We start from the raw sequence: 25,824 nt of genomic DNA, 5'->3' as shown, positions 1-25,824 counted from the left end.
AAGAGTCATCATCATTTACTGAATGACTAAATTAAGGAGAACATAAATCTTGCCATTAATATGTTTTAACTAAGATGAAAAGAATATGATCATTGAACCTGTACGGAAGGGATGAAGGCCAATTGAAAAGCAACGGCCAGTAATTAGTGAATTAATGAGTGAATCAATCGATGAATCAACTCTTGCTATATTAAACTGTTCACAGACCTGTGAGAGGGGGACACTAGCCATGCGTTAAGACAGTCGTGAATGCAGGAGGGCGGAGGTCAAAGGTCACTGTGCTCACCTGGAGAAGCCCTTCCCGCACACGGAGCAGATGTAGGGCTTGTGCACGCCTCCGTCGTGAGAGCGCACGTGGTAGGTCATGCGGTCCTTGCGCTTGAAGCGCTGGTGGCAGATGGGGCACTCGAAGGGCTTCTCGTCCGAGTGCGACAGCTTGTGGCGGTTGAGGTGGTAGACGTCGCGGAAGGCCTTGCCGCACATCTCGCAGCCGTGGTTCTTCTTCACCGGCTTGGGCGGCTTCTTGGGCTGCTGCTGCTGCTGCTGCTGCTGCTGCTGCTGCATGGCTCCCATGGAGACCGAGGACATGACGCTGGAGGCGGTGGAGGCGGAGGTGGTCGCCGTGGTGAGGATGCCGGCGATGGTGGAGATGTAGGAGGGGTTGCCGGCGGCGTTGTCGCGCTGCATGGAGGAGATGAGCGGCACCATGGTGGGCGCCGACTGCGGGGCCTTCTTGGGCCGCGACACCATCTTGATGCCCGTGTGGCACGACTCGTGCCGGCGCAGGTGGTAGCTGTCGCGGAACGCCTTGTTGCAGTAGCTGCACACGAACGGCGTCTTGGTCTTGTGCTCCTTCTTCACCACCGCCATGGGGCCTCCTCCGCTGCCCCCTCCTCCTCCTCCACCTCCTCCTCCTCCTCCTCCTCCTCCACCCTGGCCCGTGGCCTGGCTCACCGGCGGCTTCTGGTCCAGCGGGATGGGCATCACCGGCTTCTGGTCCACGGGCTCGGCGCCGGAGTTGAGCAGAGGCAGCAGGCTGTTCTGGGCCACCTGGTGCTGGTGATGAAGGGCTTCATTGGCCTGCTGCAGAGACACACACACACACACACACACACACAGTCAGTATGGCAGTACAATACGGTAGACGACAATACATCGACACACTGAGGTTACTGGGCCAGCAGCAGTAGCCTAAACCGTAGTGTTGTCTGCTGTGGCTCTGGCCGGGACGTCGGCTACATTGTTATAAAAAACAGTGCTGTGTTGTTTTGAGCCAAGTTTGAGCGAAAGATTGGCTTTAAATGCAGAGCGCTCAAGAGTGCCTCGCCTGTGCTCTGAGCCAAGACCATTCTAGGGGTTCGGACGGAGCGAGCGACTGCTTTGGATTCCCTGAGAACGACGTTTAACGCCGATTTTCAGCCAGGTAGAGCCAGTTCTCAAGAGCTCCACTGCAATCACGTTGCTGCTGCCAGTTGCTTTTAGTCTCTGGCTTAACAACAGCGTTAGTAGCTCTCTCTCTCTCTCTCTCTCTCTCTGGAAGGAAGTCAGGAGCTTGGTCAGCATGGCTGGAGAGGGAGTGGGGTCGGGGGGAAAGTGCTTACTAATGGCTAGCGGCGTGTCCAGGGCGATGGAGAGGCCGGCTGGGCTGGACTGGGCTGAGCGCCTCCTCGGTGTTCTGAGAAGGCAGCGGAGCTCCGGGGAAGCCAGGTTCCCTGAGGTGTTACTTAAGCCACTCGCTCACATCACTCCCCCCGCCAAGACTTTATGCAACGCAGCTCTTTTTTGGGGAGCTTGGCCTACATCTTTACCACACACACACACACACACACACACACACACCTCTTAAACTGACAGTTGACTGTTTTGTAAACTTGCTCTCTTTCTGTGGTGGTTTAATGGGGACAGGAACAGCCTTGAAGTCGAGCCATTTGACTAGCACTAGCTCAGGCACAAATACAAGCGTGCGCGCGCACACACACACACGTTGGCTCGGAGTGGGAAGAACTGCGTGTTCCACTGAGTGTGCCGTGTTTTGCAAGCACTGAACACCGATGACCGTGTCGGTGTGTGTGTGTGTGTGTGCGTGCGTGCGTGTTCCCTGGGCCAGAAATCTACTATGACGGCCGCCTGGGCCCTGGCTTATCCAGAGAGCTGCCCACTTTACACTCATCAGCTGAGCAGTTGCCAACAGAGCAGAAAACCTACAACAGAAAATGAAAGAGAGAAAGAGTGTGTGTGTGTGTGTGTGGCAGAAAAAGAAAGGGAGTTGGTGCGCTAGAGAATGAAGGCAAAAGGGAACGGAGTGAGTGTGTGCAGAAGAGGAAGAGAGAAAGAGAGAGTGAGGGCATGCAAGAGCTCGAGAGAAAGAGAGAGAAAGTGAGGAAGTGGGCAAGAGAGAGCTTGAGTGAGTGTGTGAGTGTGTGAGTGTGTGAGTGTGTGAGTGTGTGAGTGTGTGAGTGTGTGAGTGTGTGAGTGTGTGAGTGTGTGTGTGTGTGTGTGTGTGTGTGTGTGTGTGTGTGTGTGTGTGTGTGTGTGCACTTCACCAAAGCCAGCGTGTCGGCGGCTTGTCAGAAATAGCCAGTGACTCATTTGGAGTGCATGTGTGGCGTGTCGCGTCTCCGTGCTCCGCTCCGATCCGCTCGGCAGCAGCACAGCAGCACAGCGCAGAGGAGAGGAGAGCAGCGCGGCAGGACACCAGGCTACTCTACTCTGCGCTGGGAGTCCGGCGCTGAGAGATGACCAGCGGGGGCTCCGTCACCACTTCCGCCACCACTAGCCTGCCCCCTCACTGCTGCAGTCGCCCGATGACTAACGACAGGCTGGGGCCTCTCACATCACATCAGGAACATTACCAGGACAGAGAGGGAGAAGGAGCGAGAGAGAGAGAGAGAGAGAGAGAGAGAGAGAGAGAGAGGGAGAGAGAGGGAGAGAGAGGGAGAGAGAGGGAGAGAGAGGGAGAGAGAGGGAGAGAGAGGGAGAGAGAGGGAGAGAGAGGGAGAGAGGGAGAGAGAGGGAGAGAGAGAGAGAGCACAGACAGAGAGACTACAGAGAGAGAGAGAGAGAGAAAAAAGCCTTACTCATAGAGTTTAGAGTTTCCTTCACCACAGAAAGAGTCACTTTAAATTATGGGACTGCTGGAAAAGAACTCAGTGTAACTTGTGCCACATTTGGAAAAAGGACTCCCTTTAACTACTGGAAAAGGAAAGGTTCAGAAGTGCAATGCCATAAACTCGACTGGCCCCCAACGTGAAAGATCAGCGCAGAAAGTCGATGTCTGCTGATGATGTGCCTTAGTGGTCATATGTCTCCTAAGCTTCCAGAGCCAAACCAGTAGGCCTCCTCCAGGTAGGTGTTCCACGGGCCCAGAAATAGACCGGGCTATTCTCATTACCAAATGCTGAACTGCAGCCCAATCCGGTGCCTCTAAATCGGTCCTCGTGTGTAAACCTAGCCATGCTGCCCTGCTCGCCGACTTGTCAGCTGACTGCAAAAGTAGCCGACTCATGTGAAGTGCGGGGAGGAATCTGAGGGGCTACCTAGTGCAGCAGGGGGGCCCAGGACCAGCACAGGCCACAACACAAGACACTCTACCACACTTTCTAATGAGGAGATACAGCACACACAGAGTCCTCCACAGAAATGTATATGGGGTTAGTTCATATAGACCCCTTCACAACGGATAAACATTCGGAGTGGCGTGACGTCAGTGGCGGCAGAAAAGTTAGACGGCCATTGAAAAGCACTAGTAATGCGGCTAAAATTAGTCCGTAATTAACCTTTGATGAAATGGCTAACGATATAAAACAGTATGTACATACACTCAGTGTACGGGATTGGGAGGATTATTTGAAAAAACTTTGAAAAAACGTACGTTATCAGGTGGGATCATTCTGACAGATCCCCATTCTAAGTGAATGGAAAGAAGACGTAGCAAGATTGCCCTCCGTTGAATGGCCAGATATTTATAATTACGTTAATGAAAAACCGAGCGTATACAGTAAGGAGAAGTGGCGGGTGTATAGATCATTGGATATATAACTATGTCCCAAATGGTCATGTCTAAGATTTACAATACAATGACATATCGAAGGAGTTTAGCGTTGTCGCTGATGGCAGTTGATGGTTGTTTTGCCGCCAGCGAACGTAGTGACGTAGGCTCAGCAGGGGTCTATAGCCAGAGATGTTCTACATGAAGATACAGCACACACAGAGTCCTCTACAGAAATGTATGGGGTTAGTTCATATAACCAGAGATGTTATAATGAAGAGATACAGCACTCACAGAGTCCTCCATTGAAATGTATGGGGTTAGTTCATATAGCCAGAGACTTTCTAATGAGGACATCCAGCACTGAAAAATTCCTCCATAGATGCATGGGGGATAGTTTGTGACGCCAATATGGCAAAAGTCTACACATTTTCCGCCTGTTCCTTTATGCCTCCCCATTCACTTGCATAGGAAAATAGCTGCCTGATAACTGCCTGAAGTATGTTGCAAAATGGCCGCCGAGTGGGGGTTCTTGCCTAAAAGGACTTTGGCTCGAACAGCCACTAGCTGCGTTTCCATTGACCATTAAATTGCGCAAATTAAGATTTGCGAAAAGAAATGTGGTGAATGGAAACACACACATTTCGAAAAAACTCACATTTTTCGATAAAAAGTGTTTGCGCTAGGGTGAGGTGGTATTTCGAGCGTATCGAAATTTGTATATTTCGCAAAACTGCAATGGAAACACTTTTTTCGCATCTAACGACTCACGTGATCCAACAACCGTATGTTAGGAGGAACGAAACCGACGAAGAAGACTGTCGACAGGAAGTGGCACCGGGAGAATAATGTAAAAAATATATTTTTTTATTCATTAGAAGTGTCTCGTGTCATTCTAAAATGTTGAATCCACACTCTGTGAACTCGCCAACACTTTCTCAAAAACGCTGCATACGCAACCGCTCAACTAGTTTTGTTTACCCATAGCAACAACGTTGCTATGCTTTGCTGGTTTAACGTGATGAGAACGGTGCTGAAAGAAATCTAATTCTAGATTTTAGATTCTAGTTCTAGAAACTAATCAACTGGGCTGATCTACGAAATATTCCACTGACATGGCTGTGACATGATTTAAGCATAGGCCTATAACAAACTCCTGTGATTGATAGGGCCTATGTCATTTTTAATTTTATGTTTCTGCCCCACCAAAACGTAGGCCTCCTCCGCTGATGGCTTAGGCCTATAGCCTAATGACTGATAATCAGCGTTAGTGCCGTGGTGGCAATTTGAATGCATTTAGTGTAAATCTGGGTTAAATGTTGATAACCGCCATGTCTCCTAATGACTTACAGCACGCGAGAATACACGAGATTTTAATTAAGTTAGCCGAATGTAATGGAAACACCGCAATTGCGAAAATTGTGATTTTCGACATTAACAATATCGACAAAGTTTTTGCGCATATTTGTAATGGAAACGCAGCTACTGTGAAGCCAGACTTACAAACAGTGATTTAGGCCCAAGACCAACCAAACAGAGTTGGTGTACGTGGACACTGAATCGATCTCCAACAACAGTGACTTAGGCTTAAGACCAGCAAAAGCAGAGAGGTGTATCTGACATGGCACTGAACTCCAGCGTTTATTTAGACCAAATACCAGACAAAATGTATATGGTTCTATAACAGTTAAATGGCAAACTACAGATAGAACCAAACTCTGACCACCAGAAACAACTACAGCTTCTGAAAAGGACAAAGCAAACTAATCATAAAGCCAAATCTTGCCAGAAGTGATCAAGTATAACGGCGTCTAAATCCATAATGGAAAGCATGGAATCAATTGGTCTCAGCACCAACTGTGATTAAGACCAAACACCTGCTACCTGCTCCCTGGCAACCAGGCTTTAGGCCACCGCATGAGCCAGTGATGACCAGTTTAGGCGGAGGGCGAGAGGGGAGTCTGCACGCGGCAACAATCTAACCCCCCCCACCCCCCCACCCCCATTCAGCATGGACACATTACGTTAAGTTTACGTCCTTTCCAACGTCTTCAATAGGAAGGAAAAAAAAACCCAAACCACTGCTGCCGTGTAGATTACCATTCGGTTCTATATTTTTTTGCCAGAGTGGCTCGATAAAATCCATGGCTGACTGAAGTCTCATCAGTTGAACATTTTGGGCGCACTACTACTACAGCTGGTGTCGTTGGTGGTGGTGGTGTTGGTGGTGTGTGCGTGGGCAAGTGACAGCAAGTGCTGTCGGCGGTGGCACTCATGTCAGCACAGAGAGCAAACAAACAGAACAAGAACCCTTCCATGGCGCCCCACGCATGTCTCACAAGAGCAGACCCACAGGGGTGCAGTGGCTGAGAGTCAGGCGTACAGAACACCCATAAAAAGGGCTGCACTGAGTGGAGTGCAGTGGGCAAAAGCCTCCAATCAGGCAGGCTGCTGACGGGAGGTTCCAGACTGAGCAGTTCTCCATCCTGCACTCTGAAGTGGTTTCCGACTGAGACACAGCACAGCTCTGACGTCAACGGTGACCAGCCACCTCCACTGTCTGACATTAAAAAATAATCAGACACAAACGCGCGCGCGCACACACACACACACACACACACACACACACACACACACACACACACACACACACACACACACACACACGCAGCGCTCTGCAAGCGCTCCTTCCTGTCCGACGGCTGGACAGACTAAACAGTGACCTAGATCAGGCATAGGGGCTCTCTGAGGCAATTCAAGCGCAAGTTTGTGTTTTCAGGAACAGGATGCCACTCCACTACTGAAAAAGAACAAATTAAAACCCAAACCAAAAACAAAAACTCAAAAACTCTCCCTCTCTCTCTCTCTGTGTCTGTCTCCCTGTCTGTCTCCCTCTGTGTGTGTGTGTGTGTGTGTGTGTGTGTGTGTGTGTGTGTGTGTGTGGCCTTGGCTTGAGGTGATTCACTAGGCCTATATCGCACTACTCCAATGCCTATCGGCAAAACACTACAACACTTTAACCAAGGAACAGGTGTTCTAAACAAAAGCACAGGCTTTACTGGCTGTTTGGGTGTGTTAAACGCCAGAGAGCAGGTCTTGTCCACACACACACACACACACACACCATCACACAGGCGTACTCTACTCTACTACATGACGGCGTGCCAATAAGGCTACACAAAGGCACATCTGGCGAGGCCTTGGCCCTCAAGTGCACAATGAAGGCAAGCAAACAAACCGGCTCAGAGATGCTATTGTGGTTCAATGGAGCATCCTAAATATGTGAGGGGGGCCCCCTGTACAGCGCACAAACATGGGGAACACTTGCCTCTGGATTACAAATCCCACACAAGACACTGTCCAATCAAAAACACAACCCTCCTCAGCACCACCCACAGATTTACACAGAATATGGCATCAGTTGATGTTCAAACTAAGTTTAGAACTAATATATATATATATATATATATAGCTAATTAGCATGTTATAAATATTCAGTAAATGTATTTGAAATGCTCAGAGGTGTTACACCCTGAATTTCACTACAGAAGAGAACTGCTTGTGCATAATATCTTCCTAAATAACTAAACTAAACCACTAAAGTAAATTTGTCAACTGGCCTTGTCGTTCCCCGAATTCTTTTCCCCCCCTATTTTAGTGGTCTTGGGAAAGTAGGTCTGGGACACGAGAGAAATATTGCTGAGAGGAGAATTCTTCGTGCCACGTCACGGTCTGAGACCGCCGCAAAAGAGGACACCACAATTAAGACGACAACACGCTCTTCCGTAATCAGCAAAAGGCCGAGGTTAAATACCTGACCCCTCTCTTTTCGGGTTCACCCGTCCGTCCCGAGAGCTGGGGAAGGGGGGAGGGGACGCAGAGAAGAGAGAGAAAAAAATTAAAAGAGACAGAAAGAAGAAAGGGAGAAAGAGAGGGAAAAAGAGAGGGAGAGAAGAAAAATGGATTGCGCATTCTCCTCCTTATTCCATCGGTTCCATTGTTACAGACAGAGAGCCGGCCAGCGATGCACTCTGGGCTCGGCGGGGGGGCTTTGTGTCCGAGTCCGCACTGATTTGGCTCCTCTATTCATGAACACAGACCCAGCATGAGAGAGGGAGAGAGAGAGAGGGGGAGAGAGAGAGAGAGAAGGAGAGAGGAGAGAGGAGAGGGAGAGAGAGAGAGAGCGTGAGAGAGCAAGGGAGAGAGACAGAGAGAAAGGGAGACTGAGGAAGAGAAAGAGAGAAGGAAAGAGAAAGAGACAGACGCTCTTACTCGCGCTCTCACACACACACACACACACACACACACGCGGGATCTCCCAGGGTAGATTGGCTGCCGGCTCCCCCTCCCTTTGTCTGCCCACCTGCACCGTCAGGCAGTCCCCTCATGATCACAAGCATCTTCATCATCTCTAGTCTGCCTGTCTGGCTCTCTCCCTCACACACACACACGTACACAAACACACATGTATTCCTTCATATGAGTGTCTTTGGAGGTCTTTTTACACATAGGAGTGTGTATGTCTCCATCTGTATCTGTATGTCTATATATTTATCTGCATGTGTGTCTATCGGTGTGTGTGTATTTGTCTGTGTGTCTATATATCTGTCTGTGTGTGTGTGTGTGTGTGTGTGTGTTTCCAGACTGCAGCGCTCCTGGTCCCCCAGACAGCAGTGAGGAGCGGTGACTGCAGCCTGCTGCGCCTTCACGCCGCTCTGACACTTTTGATCCAAATGCGCGCTGGCGGCTGAGGTCACTGCAACGTAAATAACATCCAAACGGAGGGGAGCGCTCAAAAGACAGCCACCTCCTTGACAATGGGGGAGTGCGGGGCAGACAGGCCGCAGTACACGGCTGGGCTGGCCTGATCCGGTCTGGACGCTACCGCCGCGCCGCCGATAAATTGTAATCCCCCCCCACCCTCCCCTGCCCTCCCCGCACACCCTTCAGCCCCTTTTCTTCTTAGAAAGAATCTTCTTTTTTTATTAAAAATTTGAATATGAAAGCAGCTTAGCGAGAACAGAATAGCAGGTTCTGAGGAAGACAAACATACGACAGACAAAACCCCTGCAGCATCCAGAGAGTCTGCCATCTCGTCACATCTCCTCTCCTCTGGTCTCCGCGCTCACAAAGAGCACTCAGAAGCTGGCCTGCCTACCTGTGGGACATCTGAAGCATTTACAGCTTGGTGGTTCTTCCATACTACAACATTGTTTAGACTGACCAATAGGATGGACACAGCACATAGGGAACAGGGGAAAAGTGCCACAGCTTAGATCCTAAGTTTATCATACTGACATTTTCCATCTTTTCTCCCTCACTTTTAGCCTGCTCGTATTGGAGCAAAAACCCTTTTAAAGTCACGACTCCACCGCCATTCTGAGTCCAGTGTCTGGCGGCCAACGGAATTCTGCACCACAAAAAGCAATATGAGATTCCATTCCATCACTCTATGGCCTGGGCCTCCAAGACACGTAGTGGCTCTTGCTTGGATATTGACTGAGCAGGTCTGGCTCGACCACCACGTCTAGTCCAGTCTGGTGTGTGTGTGGTCAGTGCTGATGTTCTGATGGCTAACATAAGACACATCCTCCTTGCCGTGGCTGGAAATGAAATTAGACTTGGCTATCGCATGGTCCACATTCAGCGCAGAGCGACTCATGCAGGATAAGGTCACTTTAGCCATCCAGATGCCCATTACCATCCCTCTCTCGCCGCCGGAGTCCTCCAGATCAATAGCCGACTCACCGGCTGACTCGCTGCCTCTTTTTATCCCTCTTTCCCAACCTGGCCTGGAAGGCTGTGAGTCATACGTGTGTGTGTGTGTGTGTGTGTGTGTGTGTTCAGTGCCTCTGCCGGGAACAGGACTGGTGCAAACACTGAGGCCGTTCTCCATGCTTCAGTCCCGGCCACAACACTAAAGGGATTACACGTAGTTCAACTCTCTCTCTCACACACACACACACACACACACACACACACACACACACACACACACACACACACACACACACACACACACACACACACACACACACACACACACACACACACACACACACACACACACACACACACACACACACACACACACACACACACACACACAGCCTCTAACAAAGCCTGCTCGCTTGCTTGCTCGCACACCACTGCTCGCATGAAAGGGACACCGTCTCCCCCCTCCAAAAAACAACAGAGCGCCATTGGCCACCAGGTCCCGTCGCAATGCGGCCTTAGTGCTTCTGCTGCCCCAGACTGGGCGAAAACACACCAGACATACACAACTGACCGGCTTCTGTAGCAAAGATGGCAGCCAATCAAATCATTTTAACGTGTAGCGTCTGAGGGGCGAGAAAGGCTTCATTTCTGCGGGAGGCTACTTCTCATCAGCCAGCGGTGCGGTGGAACTGCAGCTGCGGTGGAGAGAGCGATGAAACCAGAGGAGGCGATGTCAGAGACGCCGGGCACGACACACCAGCTGTCTCTCTCCGCAGGTGGGAGGACGTGGCGTGGGAGACAAGAAAATGCAACAGAACGCACAGCAAGGCCATTTCACACTCCATACCTCCTCACGCCATACCTGCAACCGGGAGAAAGAGAAAAGAAAAAGCACCACCACCCACACCTGCCGGGGCCCTCCTGTAAGACCAGCGACTGGCTCCTCGCCAATCTAACCAGAAGATCAGACACGTTTAAGACAAACCTGTCTCCCGAGAAGCAAAGCTAATAGAAGTTATGTGCGATTTCCAAGTCTAGCCAGGCCTCTATGTGTGTGTATGGCACTAGAACATCTGCTAACTAGTTAAGTGTGTGCCATGGCTGAAGCCAAGCGCTCGCACCAATTAGCTGGAAACAGCTGCACTCCTCCGTGCACTGGGGATACAGTAGCTCTACCTGTCACAATTATGGAACAAACTTCAAAGCAAAAAAAGATGTGGGCGAAAGAAGCACTCGCCTAAGGACAAGTATTTCAGGCACCTCCACAGTCTAATCGTGTGTTAAAGCAGGCAGGCAGGCAGACACAAATGCAGACATACAGAAAGAGACAGGGAGCGCTTTTTTATGTTAGTACATATGTGACTTAAAAGGGATCTGTGATCAAACTGGTCCAATTCCACTTCGACTGACAAGCTGTAACATCAATGAACGCTGTTATATACACCTATGACTGTTCAGATCTCATTTCCGTAGGTTAGAAGGATCAGGTGTTCCAGACATTCTGGCAAAACTGACAATAAAAACCCAGCAAAATATGGAAAGAAAGTTCACGTGGGTGCAATGTATCAGAGGATTATGTAAACACAGCAAGTTAAACACTTTACAAGCAGTTTTGGGGGATGTAATGATCCTCAATTATGTCATGTGCTGAAAAATCATGAGACTACACTTTGAATCAACAATTAAAGTCATTCGACTTAATGCAACCAAGATAACCAGATAGGGGGGGAAATCCGTCCTAATACAGTTTTAAACGGAGCGCAAGCCCGTTATAATGAGATTCAAACACGCAACTGTGCCCAAACAGCAATGATTTAAGCGAGTGCCAAACTAACATTGCGGTAATGACAGTCTGCGCGTGCGTTTAGCTTCAACTATCTAGGGTCCATGAAACCAATACCCGGTGGCGTATATTTAGAAAGGCAGCTATTTACCAACATGCATATATCCCAATGTAGTCATGTCTGATGCTATGAGCTGTCTCTGACTCATCGCTGGCAGATGGCCTGGACGGTAATGTTAGAGTGAAACATTTCGCTATGACGCCAAGGAAAATAACCAAGAAATACCGTGCTGTTTGAAACAAACGGCACGACTCATAAAAATGTTATTTATAACAACTTGTCGGCAAATCTGATGTTTAAGTGGGGGATCTCTGTTGAAGAAGGAGACGGTAATCTAATTCTAAACACAGGCGACAAAAAACGCGGTATAGACTAGTATACCCATTTGTAACACACCAAGCAGCAGTCTGTTAACGTTGCTGAACGGAGTTCGAAAAGACCGTGGTACGACTGAAATTAAAACTTGCTTGCCCGCAGAGATCGCTCGAGAGACGACTTGCGCTGAAAGCAAGCCAAAGTATTTACAGTTTCATGGATAAAACCCCCACAACTGTCATTACACAGCACAATGATTCAAAGTCGGTAGCGAGTATGAGCTAATTTGTAGGTTGGTAGCATTAGCTAAGCACTGATGTAAGTTAAGTTATGCGCAATGTAGCCAGCTAGATGGCTAGCACGCCAGCTAGTCCTAAGTTATAAGACTCGCGATAGTCCTCGTGCAAAAATCGACTGAAACAGACCTGATCAAATCCCTTTTTTAAGTCACAGATGCATCACAATTCAATCACTACCAGACAATGACACAATCAGCAGACCCGGGTGGTCTGAAAAAACTGTCGCAAACCGAATCGTTCTTTTTACATGCATAGCTCGAATTCCTTCTCCAAACCCGCGGTTACATTGCTATTTGAATCACTAAAAGGACAGGGAAAAGTAATCAGTGTTCACTTATTTGAAAATCAGACCCAACGGGGCACCGATTTCAAAAGAGTTCCCATCACTTTGTGCGACTTCGAACCATGTGTAGAAGTAAAAGTGAAAATCAGAGGGAATTCATTCCATCATATCTAATAAAACTGATCAACGGTTACCACCAAAGAAAACAACAAGACTGGCTTGCGGTGGCGTTAGCGGAGACGACGGATGATCCCTCATGTTCGCGAGCTTTGATCAAGCTTGAAATAAAACAAAGCTCGGTGTTCAAGTCGTACAAGTTAATCATTCTATGCATAGGGTTAGATAGATATATTCTGTTTTTCAACAACTAACCGTTTTCAGACGGGAAAACTGATTTTTCCAGGCGTCATGCCCTTCCTCACAGCTGGAAGCCTAGGATTGATGTACCATTGTTTTGCCAGAATTGCTTTAGCTAGCTACTTAAAATATACTTTAACAAAAACAACATCACAAACAAAGTGTCTTAACTACTAGTAAGTATTTGTAACATATCACAGTATCAAACCCCACACACAAATCTTACCTGAAATAAAAATGTGCTCCAGCTCGGTTCCATTGCAACACTTAAGAAAAAAATCTGCAGGAAACCTACAAGAAATCTACAACAAAGCAGCCAAACATGGCAGCTGCTACAACTTCCTGTAACCCTAGGACCAAACCATTCCGAGAAACACATGGGGGAGTGTGTGATAGTTAATGACTAATTGTATGCAAATATATTTAAAATGTACCTACACCAATGACAAATCGGTATTATATTCTGACTGTCCTAATGACATATTTGTACTTTTTACCAATATGTGTATATTTCTTTCAAATATCACTTTTAGGCCGATCAGACTATCCCTTTAATGTGCATTCTGGAGTACCATAGGGGGTATTCGAAAAATGGCAAGAACTTGATCAATTGCCTGCTGCTGTCGCGGGGTATTCTTGAATTACACAGGCGCGTGTTTTGCAAGACACTCTAACCGCCCTGTGTGTGTATGTGTGTGTTTTTCTTAATTTACGTAACCAGCTTCGTTTGACTAAGTGCAAAATGTCAGATCTTTATAAACAATTGGATTCGTCTAACGTTATTCATACACCGTCTAATAACGTTTCCAATAAATTCACTTTCTAGGGGGAAGCATCCTTGCAACAAGCTTCAACTTCACATGGAAATTCCCCATCGGTCCACTACAAAGTTAAACACGTTAGGATTTCATCTCCTTATAAAACGCATCTATTTCGAGCACCGTGTTTCATAAACGACCGACTTACAGAAACTCCGGTGTACAGGGCTAAATGATTTCATGCTGATGATGCTACTATTACTACGGTGTCCTTTATAGGCCAATGCAATCATCACAAACACTTGCTGCAAAACTGGAAATAAATGTGCAACTTAACCAGAAGTAAAACAATGTAATGAGGCGTGTAGGAATACCTGCACCTAGTGCATGGGCATAGATAGTAAATATAGGCTAGCCAATCATGATGATTGCAATATAGGCCTATGAATGAAGATTATATAGCCTAAGTTATGATATGAGCACAGTAGGCCTAGAGTTCTCATTACGCACATAAATCCAGTCAAACTGGGCTATTATTTTACATACTGTGGCTTTCTCAGCTCTCGGCAACCACTATACATTTTCTTCACAGGCCTAATACTGCATGCTGGTCTGGTAGACCAAATGCAAACATTTTGCATCTTGATGTTGATGCACTATGCCTGAAAAGAAAATTGCATTCAGTGGGATGGGAACTATTGACCATTTTGCATGTTTTAGTGCTGCTGCATTCCAGAAGGCTGTGCCTTATGCAATTCACCTGCTTAGGGAGGGCCCATCCCCACGAAAACAATAACAATTAGGCTACACTATGACAACCTAGACGAGACATTCATTACAATATATTGGAACATTTAAAAATACATTTTGTTTTAAGTCATTGTTCTTTTACCTCTGTTTGAGCAGGTAGCTTCACAGTTAAAATGTTTTTTTTTCCCTTTGTTTGTTTGTTGAAATGTAATTTTGTTTCTCTGTGTGTGTGTGTGTGTGTGTGTGTGTGTGTGTCTAAAGCCACAGTCATAGGCAATGACTTTAGAATAGTAAGTCTTAATGGTCTTAAAGAAACTCTTTTGGTCTCAGACGGAGATGTGAGAAATGGAGAAATATACAGTAAGCGCTGGAAAGAAGATATGGAGCCCGATTTCACTATACATGATTTCTTATAAGACTGTATGTTGGTTTTATTCATAACACCACTCAATAGGCTTCTTCGATCTATTCTAGATAAGCACACTATTGAATGACAAATTGCATATTTATGTTACCTCCGCAGTGGAAAAAAATCTATTTTAAATCAGTATTGTAGTCATTTTCCAGCTCGTTCTTTGAACTCCGCTTGACTGTTAGTTGTTCTAAACAGGTGCCCCCTATTGTACATTTCAATCTTTGTCCCACTGTACATTGAAAGCCTTTGTTCTCGTACAGTGTGCAATCACTAGTTCAGGGAGAATGGGGGAATATGGTGTGGTCAGCCCATTCCCCCCTCGTCCACTGCCATAGACTCCGCAGCATCCACTTCTGTTTTTCATCATTAAATATAGTTATGCAGGTGGTATGCTTTGGCATTTATCCACATTTGGATCCCACAGGAACTAACTTGACAAAGGTGAGTCATTTCAGAGGAGTTAGGCTGAATGAAGTGAGTTCTTGTCTTAAAATAGGCTGTGTTTTATTTTTCTGAGCAGACTATTTTTTTTCAAAATGTGACAGAACAGCAGATGATATAAAGACCATGTTTGCCAAGAATGATAGGGAAAAGTTGTGGAACACTGTTCCTATGTATTCTATTCTGGATGTTTGACTAAAATGAAAGATGAAATCTAAACAACTTATGATTTGAAATAGCAGTTTATTTGTGGGTATAATGACAGTGAGAGAAAATAATCTTCCTGCTAAGGATAATACATCATTGTAAGACGCCATGTGAATGATCTTTCAGCCATATGTTCAGCCTAAGAAAGAGATTTTTAGATATTTCTTAGAGGGTGGAGATTTACCAGTAATCATAACTCTAAGCTCCACCTCTAAGGGCTATCTGTATGACATGTGTCATGTATTCTACAGAATTGGTTGTCATGAGTCATATACAGTATGTCATTACTCTCTGAATGAGTGTAATGTGAAAGTTTGCAAGTAAGATGAAGACATACAATCTGTTCGAGGTAATCAAGTAATTTCAGTACTGAGGACAATCAATTCTTTCATAGAAACAAAATGTGGGCATTTTTGAGCGGTAAACCAGGTACGCCATGCTGTTGGAGGTGAAAGAAACGCATCGCCATTATAATCACATAGGAAATTTGATATTGTTCACGCCTCCCAGGGACGTAAGTCTGTGTGAAAGAATTCAGGTCATAGTCATAGTATCTCTTGTAATCTGCCAACATGAACACATCATGCTGCCTTGTATTTGTACGTCTATATAGGCTAAGGAATGGGAGACTGGTCCATTCTTGGTCGCTTCCTAACGGAGGTGCAGAACCACTCGACGGTCATCGGTAAGATCTGGCTGACCGTGCTGCTGATCTTCCGCATCCTGCTGGTGGCGCTAGTGGGCGATGCGGTGTACAGCGACGAGCAGTCCAAGTTCACCTGCAACACGCTGCAGCCCGGCTGCAACAACGTCTGCTACGACACCTTCGCGCCCGTCTCCCACCTGCGCTTCTGGGTCTTCCAGATCGTCCTGGTCTCCACGCCGTCCATCTTCTACATCGTCTACGTGCTGCACAAGATCGCCAAGGACGAGAAGCTGGAGGTGGACAAGGTGCCGGCCATCGCCGGGGGTCCGACCGCCGACGACTTCTCGCTGGCGCAGGTGAAGCTGGACGCGGAGGACACCACGGACGCCAGCGCGTCCGCTCCGGTCTTCAGCTCGGGCCCCGACGACACCTGGGGCCCCCCGCTGGGCAGCGAGAGCGTGGGGCAGAACCTGCTGGAGGACGGGGTCCCTGTGGTGCGGAAGGACCCCACCGAGCTGTCCAGCCAGGTGCTGCTCATCTACATCGTCCACGTGGTGCTCAGCTCCATCATGGAGATCACCTTCCTGGTGGGCCAGTACTACCTGTTCGGCTTCGAGGTGCCGCACCTGTTCCGCTGCGAGACCTACCCGTGCCCGAACCGGACCGACTGCTTCGTGTCGCGCGCCACCGAGAAGACCATCTTCCTCAACTTCATGTTCAGCATCAGCCTGGGCTGCTTCATCCTCAACATCGTGGAGCTGCACTACCTGGGCTGGGTCTACATCTTCCGCGTGCTCTGCTCCGCCTGCTCCACCTGCTGCACCCCTCACCGGAGCCCCCTGGAGAGGCTGGGGCTCTACCCCGACCACAACCCCCTCCTGCTGCAGCTCAAGCACTCCCTCCAGAGCCGGGTGGTGCTGCAGGCCCCCGCCACCATGGTCCAGGAGAGGAGCTGCGCCGTGCCGGCCTACACCCCCGCCATCTCCTTCCAGACGGACTCCACGCTGCAGTGCACGTCCAGGAGGGGGCTGGACGACAAGGAGCACTGCAAGGTCAAGCTGGCCAAGTTAGGCAGGGGAGAGAAATCCTGGCTGTAAAAGCCCAATTCACACCAAAGATCCGCGACGAGAGGAAACCGGTGCAGAAGGAGTTGCAGCCGTGTGAATTACATGTTGCACGTCCTTGCCAGCTGTTGCAAGCCGTCGCAAAGCGTTCACCATGTCTAGTCGCAGTTGCAAGGTTTTACAATGTTCCAGCTCATCTCGTCGCGAAACTTTGGTTTGAACCCCCCTTAAAAGGACTGGTCTGTGTCCCTCTGGCAAAACACTCTGTTCTTTTTTTTTTTTGGGGGGGGGGGATTTATTACTCTGAGAATTAACAGGAAAGGGTTTTTCAGACAATTGAGACACACAAAGCAAACATTGCCGATACTATATATTTATTTTTAGAATATACATTTGTAGTATTTTGCAGTGGTTTCTTTACTATCTCAGAATTTAGCTTTGATGGTGTATTCATACCCATATTTCAAGTACTGTGATCATGAATTCTGTTGTTATGTTATGTGTCAGCCAATGATTTGTATTCATATTTGAGAAAGTCTCTTTTTTTCATTATATTGAAAAGCAATACGGATTGGAAATAAACAAATTTCCTCATCCTCATCCTCACCACAGAGTTGGGCTATTATGGTAAAGCATTTGCAACATATAAAGAAATGGGTGTATACACCAGTATGTTGACATTTGATGTGATATGTGTGATAAGACATCACGCAACATGCAGGGTAATTGATCAAACTATCTGTGTTAAAGAAATGTATCATCTTATGTGGGCTCAGTGTCAAATCAAGATATTTCTGACCTAAACTTTGTGTATAGTAATTCCATATAATGAGGCCGATCAAGCTGGCACTCAAACCAGATGAATATGTGATGGACACTTGTAGCAGTGAGGTGAAATGACCCTAATCTGCAGAGCAAAGTCATAGCGAACTGCTGCACCTAGTTGCCATTTTGGATGTACCATTGGATATCACTGAGAATGGACATTGGCCATTTAAGGACGCACTGCAATATCAGTTTTGGTCAGTGGAGGATGCTGTGTGACGAAACGAAAGGAAAATAAATGAAATAAAATGGAAAAATGTGAGTGAAAATGACAGCAGAAGAGAAGAAAATACAAAATAAATAAATACAATTTGGTTAATGTTGCAAATGTGTGATATATCCATGCACCAGAGCATGAGGTCTCTGTATAACAGAAGATTTGACAGAGTGAGAAAAGCAGTCACCCATCTGCAGAAAAACTGATTACCATTTCACCATATTAAGATGAATTCTGGTGATGATCAACATATTTGGACTTTACATGAAAGCCCCCGTTTGTTTATTAGTAGCACAGATGGCACTTCTGGAACGTTGATTTCGACTGCTGGTAGCCAGTGCAAAAACATAATTTCAAGAAAAAAAGACAGTGTTTTTGTGGTTAAACATTTTCTGAATGTTTATTTTCAGTTTTCAGGTTCTTTACTGGGAACATCCAGAATTATGTTATACATATCCCCTTATTCTTCGAAGTCTCACTTGGAACACAAGTTAGGTCATCCATAGCCTGTCATATCTCTCTATAAAATAGATTTTAGAGTGAGCAGAATCGATAGTCCGTTTAAGACACACTGTTTTTACAGAAAGAATGATTATCTTTTTCAGGTGTGATAAATCAAACAAGAGAGTCGTTAACAGTTGATTGATTCTGCATTCCACATACCTTAGGGAGCATGTTTTTCAGGTTGTCCTAAACTAACACAATCTTGTATGAGATTTAATTTAAGGCAACATCAATAAAATACAATATATGCACAATCCATAAAAGGGTGGGTTATTGTGTCTATGATGCATTGCTTTGTAAACCTTTAGCTGATATTTGACTTTAGCCCAGTTTAATAACATGTCTAACCTATGCAAATATGGGCTGCAGCAGACAAGTAGGCTACCTCTCACAGCAGACACAAACATTTCAGTAATATACCACTAGGGGTCACTGCTGAACGACTTCCATAAAGCCATGGTTTGTAGTGTCCTACTAACCGCCAGGCAAGGCAAGTAGTAGCCCAGTACAAAAAGTGCTACAGCGCACTGGCGCTCTCTCCCAATGCAGTGAATTTGCAAGGAGTTCTGAACACCTCCTCCCCATCATATAGGTAAGTGGTAAGAAGCCTACCTTCGTGAGCACTTTGTCTTTTATATTGAATTTACTGAATTGACATGGTTTGTCTGAGGCTGCCTGCGTATCCTCAGAGTTACCGGTGTGATAAAGAATGAGGGCAAAGAGGCTTAGAGAGCCTTATGAGTGAGCTCTGGACTATCAACCGCAACAATAACCCTGACGGATTTTCAGAGAAATAACAATTGCGCACAGCGTGTCAGTTCATTTAGTCGCGTCCTATTGTCTGTGTGGGTCTTGTTGAATCTTTTTCCAAATGTAATGGGCCAACTATTTCAGGATGTAGCTCCTTTCATCCTTGTACAGAGTGTCTTCGGGACAGTGGGAGTTTAATGCAGGCTAACCTATTTTATTGGATCAACACGCAAGATAGCCAGCAGTCCTCATTACGCTTCTTTCCTGTAGAGAGCTAAACTTGCAACATTGGCATGCGTTTGTCACTTGTCAAATTTTCACATGTTGACAGAACATGCAGGATAAAAGATAAGACTGTATTGTGATAATTTCTCTGTCTTTTTTATTTGTTTTTCTGATAGAGTGCAGGGTTTAATGTTCAGTTTGGTAGTCAAATATAGCGGCTAGGCACACAATAGAGTAGCAGAGGGGAAAGGTAAGGTTTACAGGAAGTGAATGAGTGACAGGTGGTAGCTGCTCCTCAAGCCTACCTGTTGTTGAACATGTAGAAGTGGAACGAGTGGGGTTTCAGATGTCGGTCTCACAGTGCATATGCTGAAATGAGAATGGGAATTTGAAAAAGTAGGTTGTTGAAATGAACTGAATTTAAACGTTGTTGGCTAGATTAGAATTCATTACCTGCGACTGCGAGATGAAAAACACGGCGTAGGCTACGTCACTGTCGCCAAGTTAGAAGAACACACCTTGTTCTTTGTGTTTCACAGTTTCAGTCACCTGTGGGCGCTTGCGATAAAACCAATATTTACAGTGTATTAAACCGAGGGGTCTGGGAGAAGCAGGCGCTCATAAACCAGCTTCAGTTTTAGCTAGAGAAGACTTTTTGCCACCTGTACAGAGCATGACTTTAGTGAACTGGAAGGTCTTTTGTGTAGGCTAGTAAACCTATCATGTCCTATCTGGACACGGACCCTCTTGATCTCCGACCTTTTGAGCCGCATTTTAAGGCCGTAATTACAGTAGATTGTATCTATCATTTTACCTACTCAAAGCACTTTAACATGTTTAGCTTAAATGAGTCATATTCTTTATCCTCTTGCAACAGTAGCCTAGATATTGGTGAGTTGCAAAGACCAGCTGCAAGAGCGCTGCTTGAGGCATCTCAAATACAGCTTTGAGCTTTCACATATTAACCTCAATTGTTTGGACATATTTTTCTCTTGCCAAGGATTATTATTTGACTCTGCACACACATTGTTGGCGAGTAGGCTGTGTGCTGAATTATTGAAAAGTAAGCTTTGCCTTTGCTGAGCACAACAAAGGCCCTTTATCTGTGTTTATATTGTACGTTTATAAATGAAACAGTGTACTGTAACTGTAATTTAACAAATAAAGGCATTAATGCATTCCCCTCAATGCCTGCAGGTGTCTGTTTGTGGGAAATACAAATGCACTCATGAAATGGCACGAGCTGAGGAGAAGGCAACAGGGCGTAGAGTGACACCATATGGGAAGTAGCACCTGAGGCCCAGCCCCTGTATGGGATAGCTTTTCTGGAGCAGAGACACACACTGACGATCACGGCGAGAGTGCAGCCTGTAGTAGCCAAACATGTTCCACCTGATCAAAAAAGACAAGGAGAAGTCCGAGAAGGATGGAGGGAAGAAGGACAAGAAGGACAAGAAGGACAAGAAGGAGAGGATGTCTGCGGCCGAGCTCAAGAGCCTGGAGGAGATGGGCATGAGGCGGGGGTTCTTCAACCTGCACCGGGGCGGCTCCAAGCGCGACTCCAAGGGCAAGCCGGAGATCTCCAGCCCCATCCCCATCAAGGTGGTGGGCAACGCCGAGCTGAGCCTGAGCGGGCCAGACTACGAGCGCGCCCAGAGCCAGAGCTCGGGTCAGATGAGCGCCAGCAGCTCCAGGGACGACCTGAAGAAGGACGCCTCGCAGGACGCCGCGTCCAGTCGGGCCTCCTCGATCCGGGACCGGGCGGCCAAGTTCGGGCCCCTGACTAAGCAGAACTCCCAGGTGGGCCAGATCATGAAGCGGTTCTCCTTCTCCCAGAGGAGCAAAGAGGAGAGTCCGCCAGAGTCCACTGCTCAGTCGGGTCAGAACTCGGTCGCCGTGTCCCCCCACGTGGAGGACGGAGGGTCCGAGCCTCGCCCTCGACCCAAGGCGCCCAGTCCGCCCCTCCGCATTCCCGATGTGGTCGAGAAGACGTTCGCCGCGGACCTGCGGCTTCCGCCGGTGGTGGTCCCGGAGGTTCCTGAACCCCGGGAACTGGAACTCCAGCGCCGCACGACGGGCGACTTTGGCTTCTCGCTGCGCCGCACCACCATGCTGGACCACCGGCCCGACGGCTCCGTCTACCGGCGCGTGGTCCACTTCGCCGAGCCCGGCTCGGGCAGCAAGGACCTGGCGCTGGGGCTGGTGCCCGGGGACCGGCTGGTGGAGATCAACGGCCTGAACGTGGAGAGCAAGAACCGCGACGACATCGTGGAGATGATCCGGCAGTCGGGCGACGTGGTGCGCCTCAAGGTGCAGGCCATGATGGAGCTGAGGGAGCTGAGCCGCTGCTGGCTCAGGAACATGGAGGGAGGGGCCAGGGACGCATGCGAGGTGAGCGTGTGTGTGTGTGTGTGTGTGTGTGTGATGTGCGTGTGCAAAGATAGTATGCAAGACTCTGTGCTCTGGAGTCAGCATGCTAGATCAAGATATGTGTGAATATGAAGGGTTGGCACTAGCCTCAGGCCTGCCGTCGTGTGTGTGTGTGTGATACGGATGACCCCTGGCCCTGACAAAGGCTGGGGGCATGCAGGGGTCTACTGGTGGTACTGCTGGAGTTTACTGGGCCTCTATCATGAGCCCAGTTTGTCAGGTTTTTGTGCCTGCGTCCGGCATTTCTAATGGCTGGCCTGGTTATTATGAAAGTACTCTGTTACTTACATGGCTGAATGTAGGGCTAATGGTCATCCTAATCTGAGATAATGTTTAGTCAAGGGCTCGCTCTCCACCAATCAGATCGGTCATTGAGGCCAAGTGAACGGCGACGGCTCCTGACTAACGATGGCACGGGACACACCAAACAGACTCGAGTCCCCGACCTCGCCCGACTGTCGGACGATGTCGGGCTGGCTGGTGTGTCCCGGCCTTTAGACTGAGAGTGTGTGTATGTATGCTATAATGTGAGTGTGCAAGACTGCAGGAATTTGGCTTTGTGTGACACCTGGCAAGGCATCAGTCCCATTAGTATGCAAGGCTGTTTGCTGCTGTGTAATTAAAGGAGAATTCCGGCCATTTTTCATACAGATCTGTTTCTTGAGGTCACCGAGCACTGTCTGTACAAAAATAATATCTGATCTGATTAACACTATGCCCCCAGAGTGTAGCTGTCTTGCTGTAGCAGTTTGAGCTAGATAGCGCTGATTTCTATGTTTGTTTTTTTTGGCCAATATGGCGGCCGTGATGTTTAATAGTATGGCCAGACCCAGATTCACTTTGTGAGTGCTACGCTCTGGTCTGGTTACACTTCTGTTGGAATGGCTCTCAGTTGTTGCATCATATTGGGCGTAAATGCTGACATTGTTCATTTTGAAGCTATTGGTATGCAGTGTAAAGTATGTGTCTGCAGTGTCAGTTGGGATAGGCGTGAGTGGTGACATGAGTATGTGTTTGTCAGCCTGGGGGGTTAAACCTTTGACTTGACCAAGTCTTTGATGGGGCCACGTCTACAGAGTATATCCATGGAGAAGACTTGAGTAGCCTGTGAAGTCTATACCGTGCCTTGTAGTGACTGTACCTTTGAATCACCTTCATAATCTCTGTTAAGGGACATAGGCCTAAGACTTGTGACGTGTTCAAGTTAACATTTTCTCTTAAACTGACAGAATTGGTAATGGTGAGTGGAGAATGCTCTTACATCAGGGGAATGCCACTTTCTATGGTTCTAATCAGCAGTCTGTCTTGCATGTAACGCTCTAGAATCAGCAACTGTCAGAAAGCGGGATAAGGTGTATAAATGCTACACACAACACCCCGGTATCTTTCTTTTTTGAGTACTCCAGCTGGCATAACTGGATTTCTCAAAACCAGGATGAGGGCCTCTGCTGGGCTCCGAAGTGGTGACATGATGTTAATGTGTGCAAACACAAAATTGGAAGGCGTAAAACCTGACCATAACCAGGATATGTCCATGTAAACAACGCAGTAAATGACACGCTTCGACTGAAGTGTTGTGGCAATGGCAACACAGCATGCTCTATACATAGTGTATGGGCACCACAGCAGTTAGGGCTTAATGGGCTCGTCATCACTCCTGCTCCCACCCATTAGCTGCTGTCTTGCTGGGGGTCAATTGATTGGGGTCATAGTTTCTGTCATTTCAGTGGGGGAGAGGAACCATAGGAATGGATTTATTTGAAAGACCACCACTTGAAGCAGGTAGCCTGTTAGTGTGTTGATGACCTCTCTGTTGCGGTCATAGGATGGACATTTGCTTTAAGCTCATCATACTCTATTTATCATCACTTGGGGATTTTTTTCCCCAGTCTAAAACGCATTTTAGATGAAGAGTGTTTTTCACGTTTGTGAACAGAAAGACCAATGTTTTTCTGGGGTTTCCCTGAGGGACTTCTCTGTCCCTCTTTCTTTCTCTCGCTCTTACTCCTGTTTCTTTACACTGTCAATGAGGCTTTGTTTGTCCCAAGGGGAGCTGGTGATGCAATCAGTGTTGAATGTCCTCCTCTTGTGGTTTCACCTGGCACTTTAAGCCTTTCCCAGCTGTTCCCAGACCTGTGTCCTACAGTATCTTCTGTCAGGGTGACAGAAAGACAGTGAGGGGGAGGGGGAGAATGTTCTACATGATGACATTCTTCTGGTGAAACGTTCACTGAAGAGCTCCACATTCCAGTGACATAATGTGACATTCCACTCATCACGGTGGAGAAAGGAAAGCACTCAGTACTGGTGATGTGGAACTGGATCTTTTAATATATTTAGATATATTTTTATTTGATCTGTTTAGGTTTATTGAATTTTTTTTATTTGCCAAAAGTTCCAAACATACCATCTACTAAGAAATGATTACATTTGTGATATGCACATAGTACTATTTAGGGACATATGCTGGCATAAGAGTAAACACTTCAATGATATCACATAATCCTTTTAAAAGTAAATATTTTAACCTGATGATGCCATAACAAGCTCTAGCTTTGTCCCTGTCTGCAAAGTTATGTGTCTTTAACTGTTGGTTTCAGTAGCTTTGTAAAAACAACTCCGAGCTCTCTATGCCCTCGGCGTCTGTTAAGTGGTCAGAAACCAAGCCATTACTGTAAAGAGCCAAGCTCTATTAGTGACTACCACTGAATCGCCACTCTCTTAAAGGTGAACTTAGCACTTTTTTTTAGCTTAATTTACCTTCGGAATCATTGGAATGGTTGTTTGACTTATTCCGGGTTGAATGATGGCTGTCTCGCTTCCCCCTAGCACCTGTGAGCAGAAAAACCACGCTTGCAAGTGTGTCCCACCAGGCCAGCGGCATGACCAGCAGAAAGCCTTGAGATGCTCATGAAGAGACAGACTGACCGATTGAGGAGTGTTGTAAAACACGCTAAAGTTGTAGGGGAAGCTCTGCAGAGAAACCTGCCAGTGTAAAACAAAGCGAAAAATAGCGAAGAATGGCCAAACCTGCATAGCTCTTATCAGGAGCTTCGCTAAGCTGCGCCACTTTCTGTCTGTCCGTGGGTCTGCTGCAGGAAAGTGGTGACACATTTCTATGTGTTCCCCACGGTGCGGTCCTAAAGATAGCCCTGTTCAGAGATGTAGGTTACCCTCAGTCAGCCCCTCGCATCCTTCAGCTCCTCCATCTCTCCCTTAATTACACTTCCTGCCAGTAAGCGTCCCACATCAGAGGGACCGCTTATGTAATGCGTAATACTCATACTCATAAGTGTAATGTAATGCTTAATACTCATACTTATAAGTCATATGCAGGTTATGGTTGAGCCTGACGTGATTACTGATTACAGATTGACAGAATTGGTAATGGTAATACATGATGCTCCAGTCATATCTGTGCAGGTGATGGTTTAGCCTGACGTGAATCACAGTTTAGTGCTTTCCTGAAACGCTTGAGACAACGCTACATGAACAGGCCTACTCTTAGACTCTTACCCCAGAATGTAGTTTGCTTTTCATTCCTTAAAGATAGCATGTAGCCATCTTTGCAAAGCCTGATTTACTGTGGCAATTAGTGGTGTGCTGTTTTATTCAAGGACACCGCGTCCGCGACTCCCTGTCCAGAGGAGCTGGACTCTGATATTGCATCATCCGCACTATGAGAGTGAGCATGAGCTGCATGCTGTTACAGTGTGTGTGTGGCACTTTTTTGCGTGAGAGACCTGCAGTATGTGTGTGTGTGTGTGTGTGTGTGTGTGCGCCACTTC

At 47.2% G+C, this 25,824-nt stretch overlaps 3 protein-coding genes across 4 annotated transcripts in view; 2 read left to right on the top strand and 1 right to left on the bottom strand.

The window, feature by feature from the left end:
- Positions 1-13,160, bottom strand: part of LOC134080751 (vascular endothelial zinc finger 1-like) — a 24,384-nt gene extending 11,224 nt beyond the window's left edge. The window contains exons 1-2 of one of the 2 annotated variants that reach the window (XM_062537343.1): positions 13,031-13,160; positions 287-1,083 (exon numbers count right to left, since the gene is read on the bottom strand). In XM_062537343.1, coding sequence (XP_062393327.1) covers positions 287-1,083; positions 13,031-13,063 — 830 coding nt within the window. In that variant the 5' untranslated portion in view covers positions 13,064-13,160. Of the gene's footprint in view, positions 1-286; positions 1,084-13,030 lie in introns of those variants that run through there. The other variant, XM_062537344.1, reaches the window with a different exon arrangement.
- Positions 13,161-15,092: 1,932 nt separating this feature from the next.
- LOC134079676 (gap junction delta-2 protein-like) lies at positions 15,093-17,306 on the top strand. Its single transcript, XM_062535767.1, has 2 exons — positions 15,093-15,168; positions 15,989-17,306. Exon 2 carries the CDS (start codon positions 15,997-15,999, stop codon positions 17,116-17,118), a length of 1,122 nt encoding a protein of 373 aa, XP_062391751.1. The 5' UTR covers positions 15,093-15,168; positions 15,989-15,996; the 3' UTR covers positions 17,119-17,306.
- Positions 17,307-19,120: 1,814 nt separating this feature from the next.
- Positions 19,121-25,824, top strand: part of myo18aa (myosin XVIIIAa) — an 85,019-nt gene continuing 78,315 nt past the window's right edge. Inside the window, exons 1-2 of the mRNA XM_062537341.1 lie at positions 19,121-19,223; positions 20,804-21,997. Of these exons, the coding sequence (XP_062393325.1) occupies positions 20,990-21,997 (1,008 nt within the window). The 5' untranslated portion in view covers positions 19,121-19,223; positions 20,804-20,989. The remainder of the gene's footprint in view (positions 19,224-20,803; positions 21,998-25,824) is intronic.

Source organism: Sardina pilchardus, chromosome 5, assembly GCF_963854185.1.
Source record: "Sardina pilchardus chromosome 5, fSarPil1.1, whole genome shotgun sequence".
Classification (NCBI taxonomy): Eukaryota; Metazoa; Chordata; class Actinopteri; order Clupeiformes; family Clupeidae; genus Sardina; species Sardina pilchardus.
The sequence above is the reverse complement of the archived record's forward strand: the minus strand, read 5'-3'. Positions and strand labels throughout refer to the sequence as shown.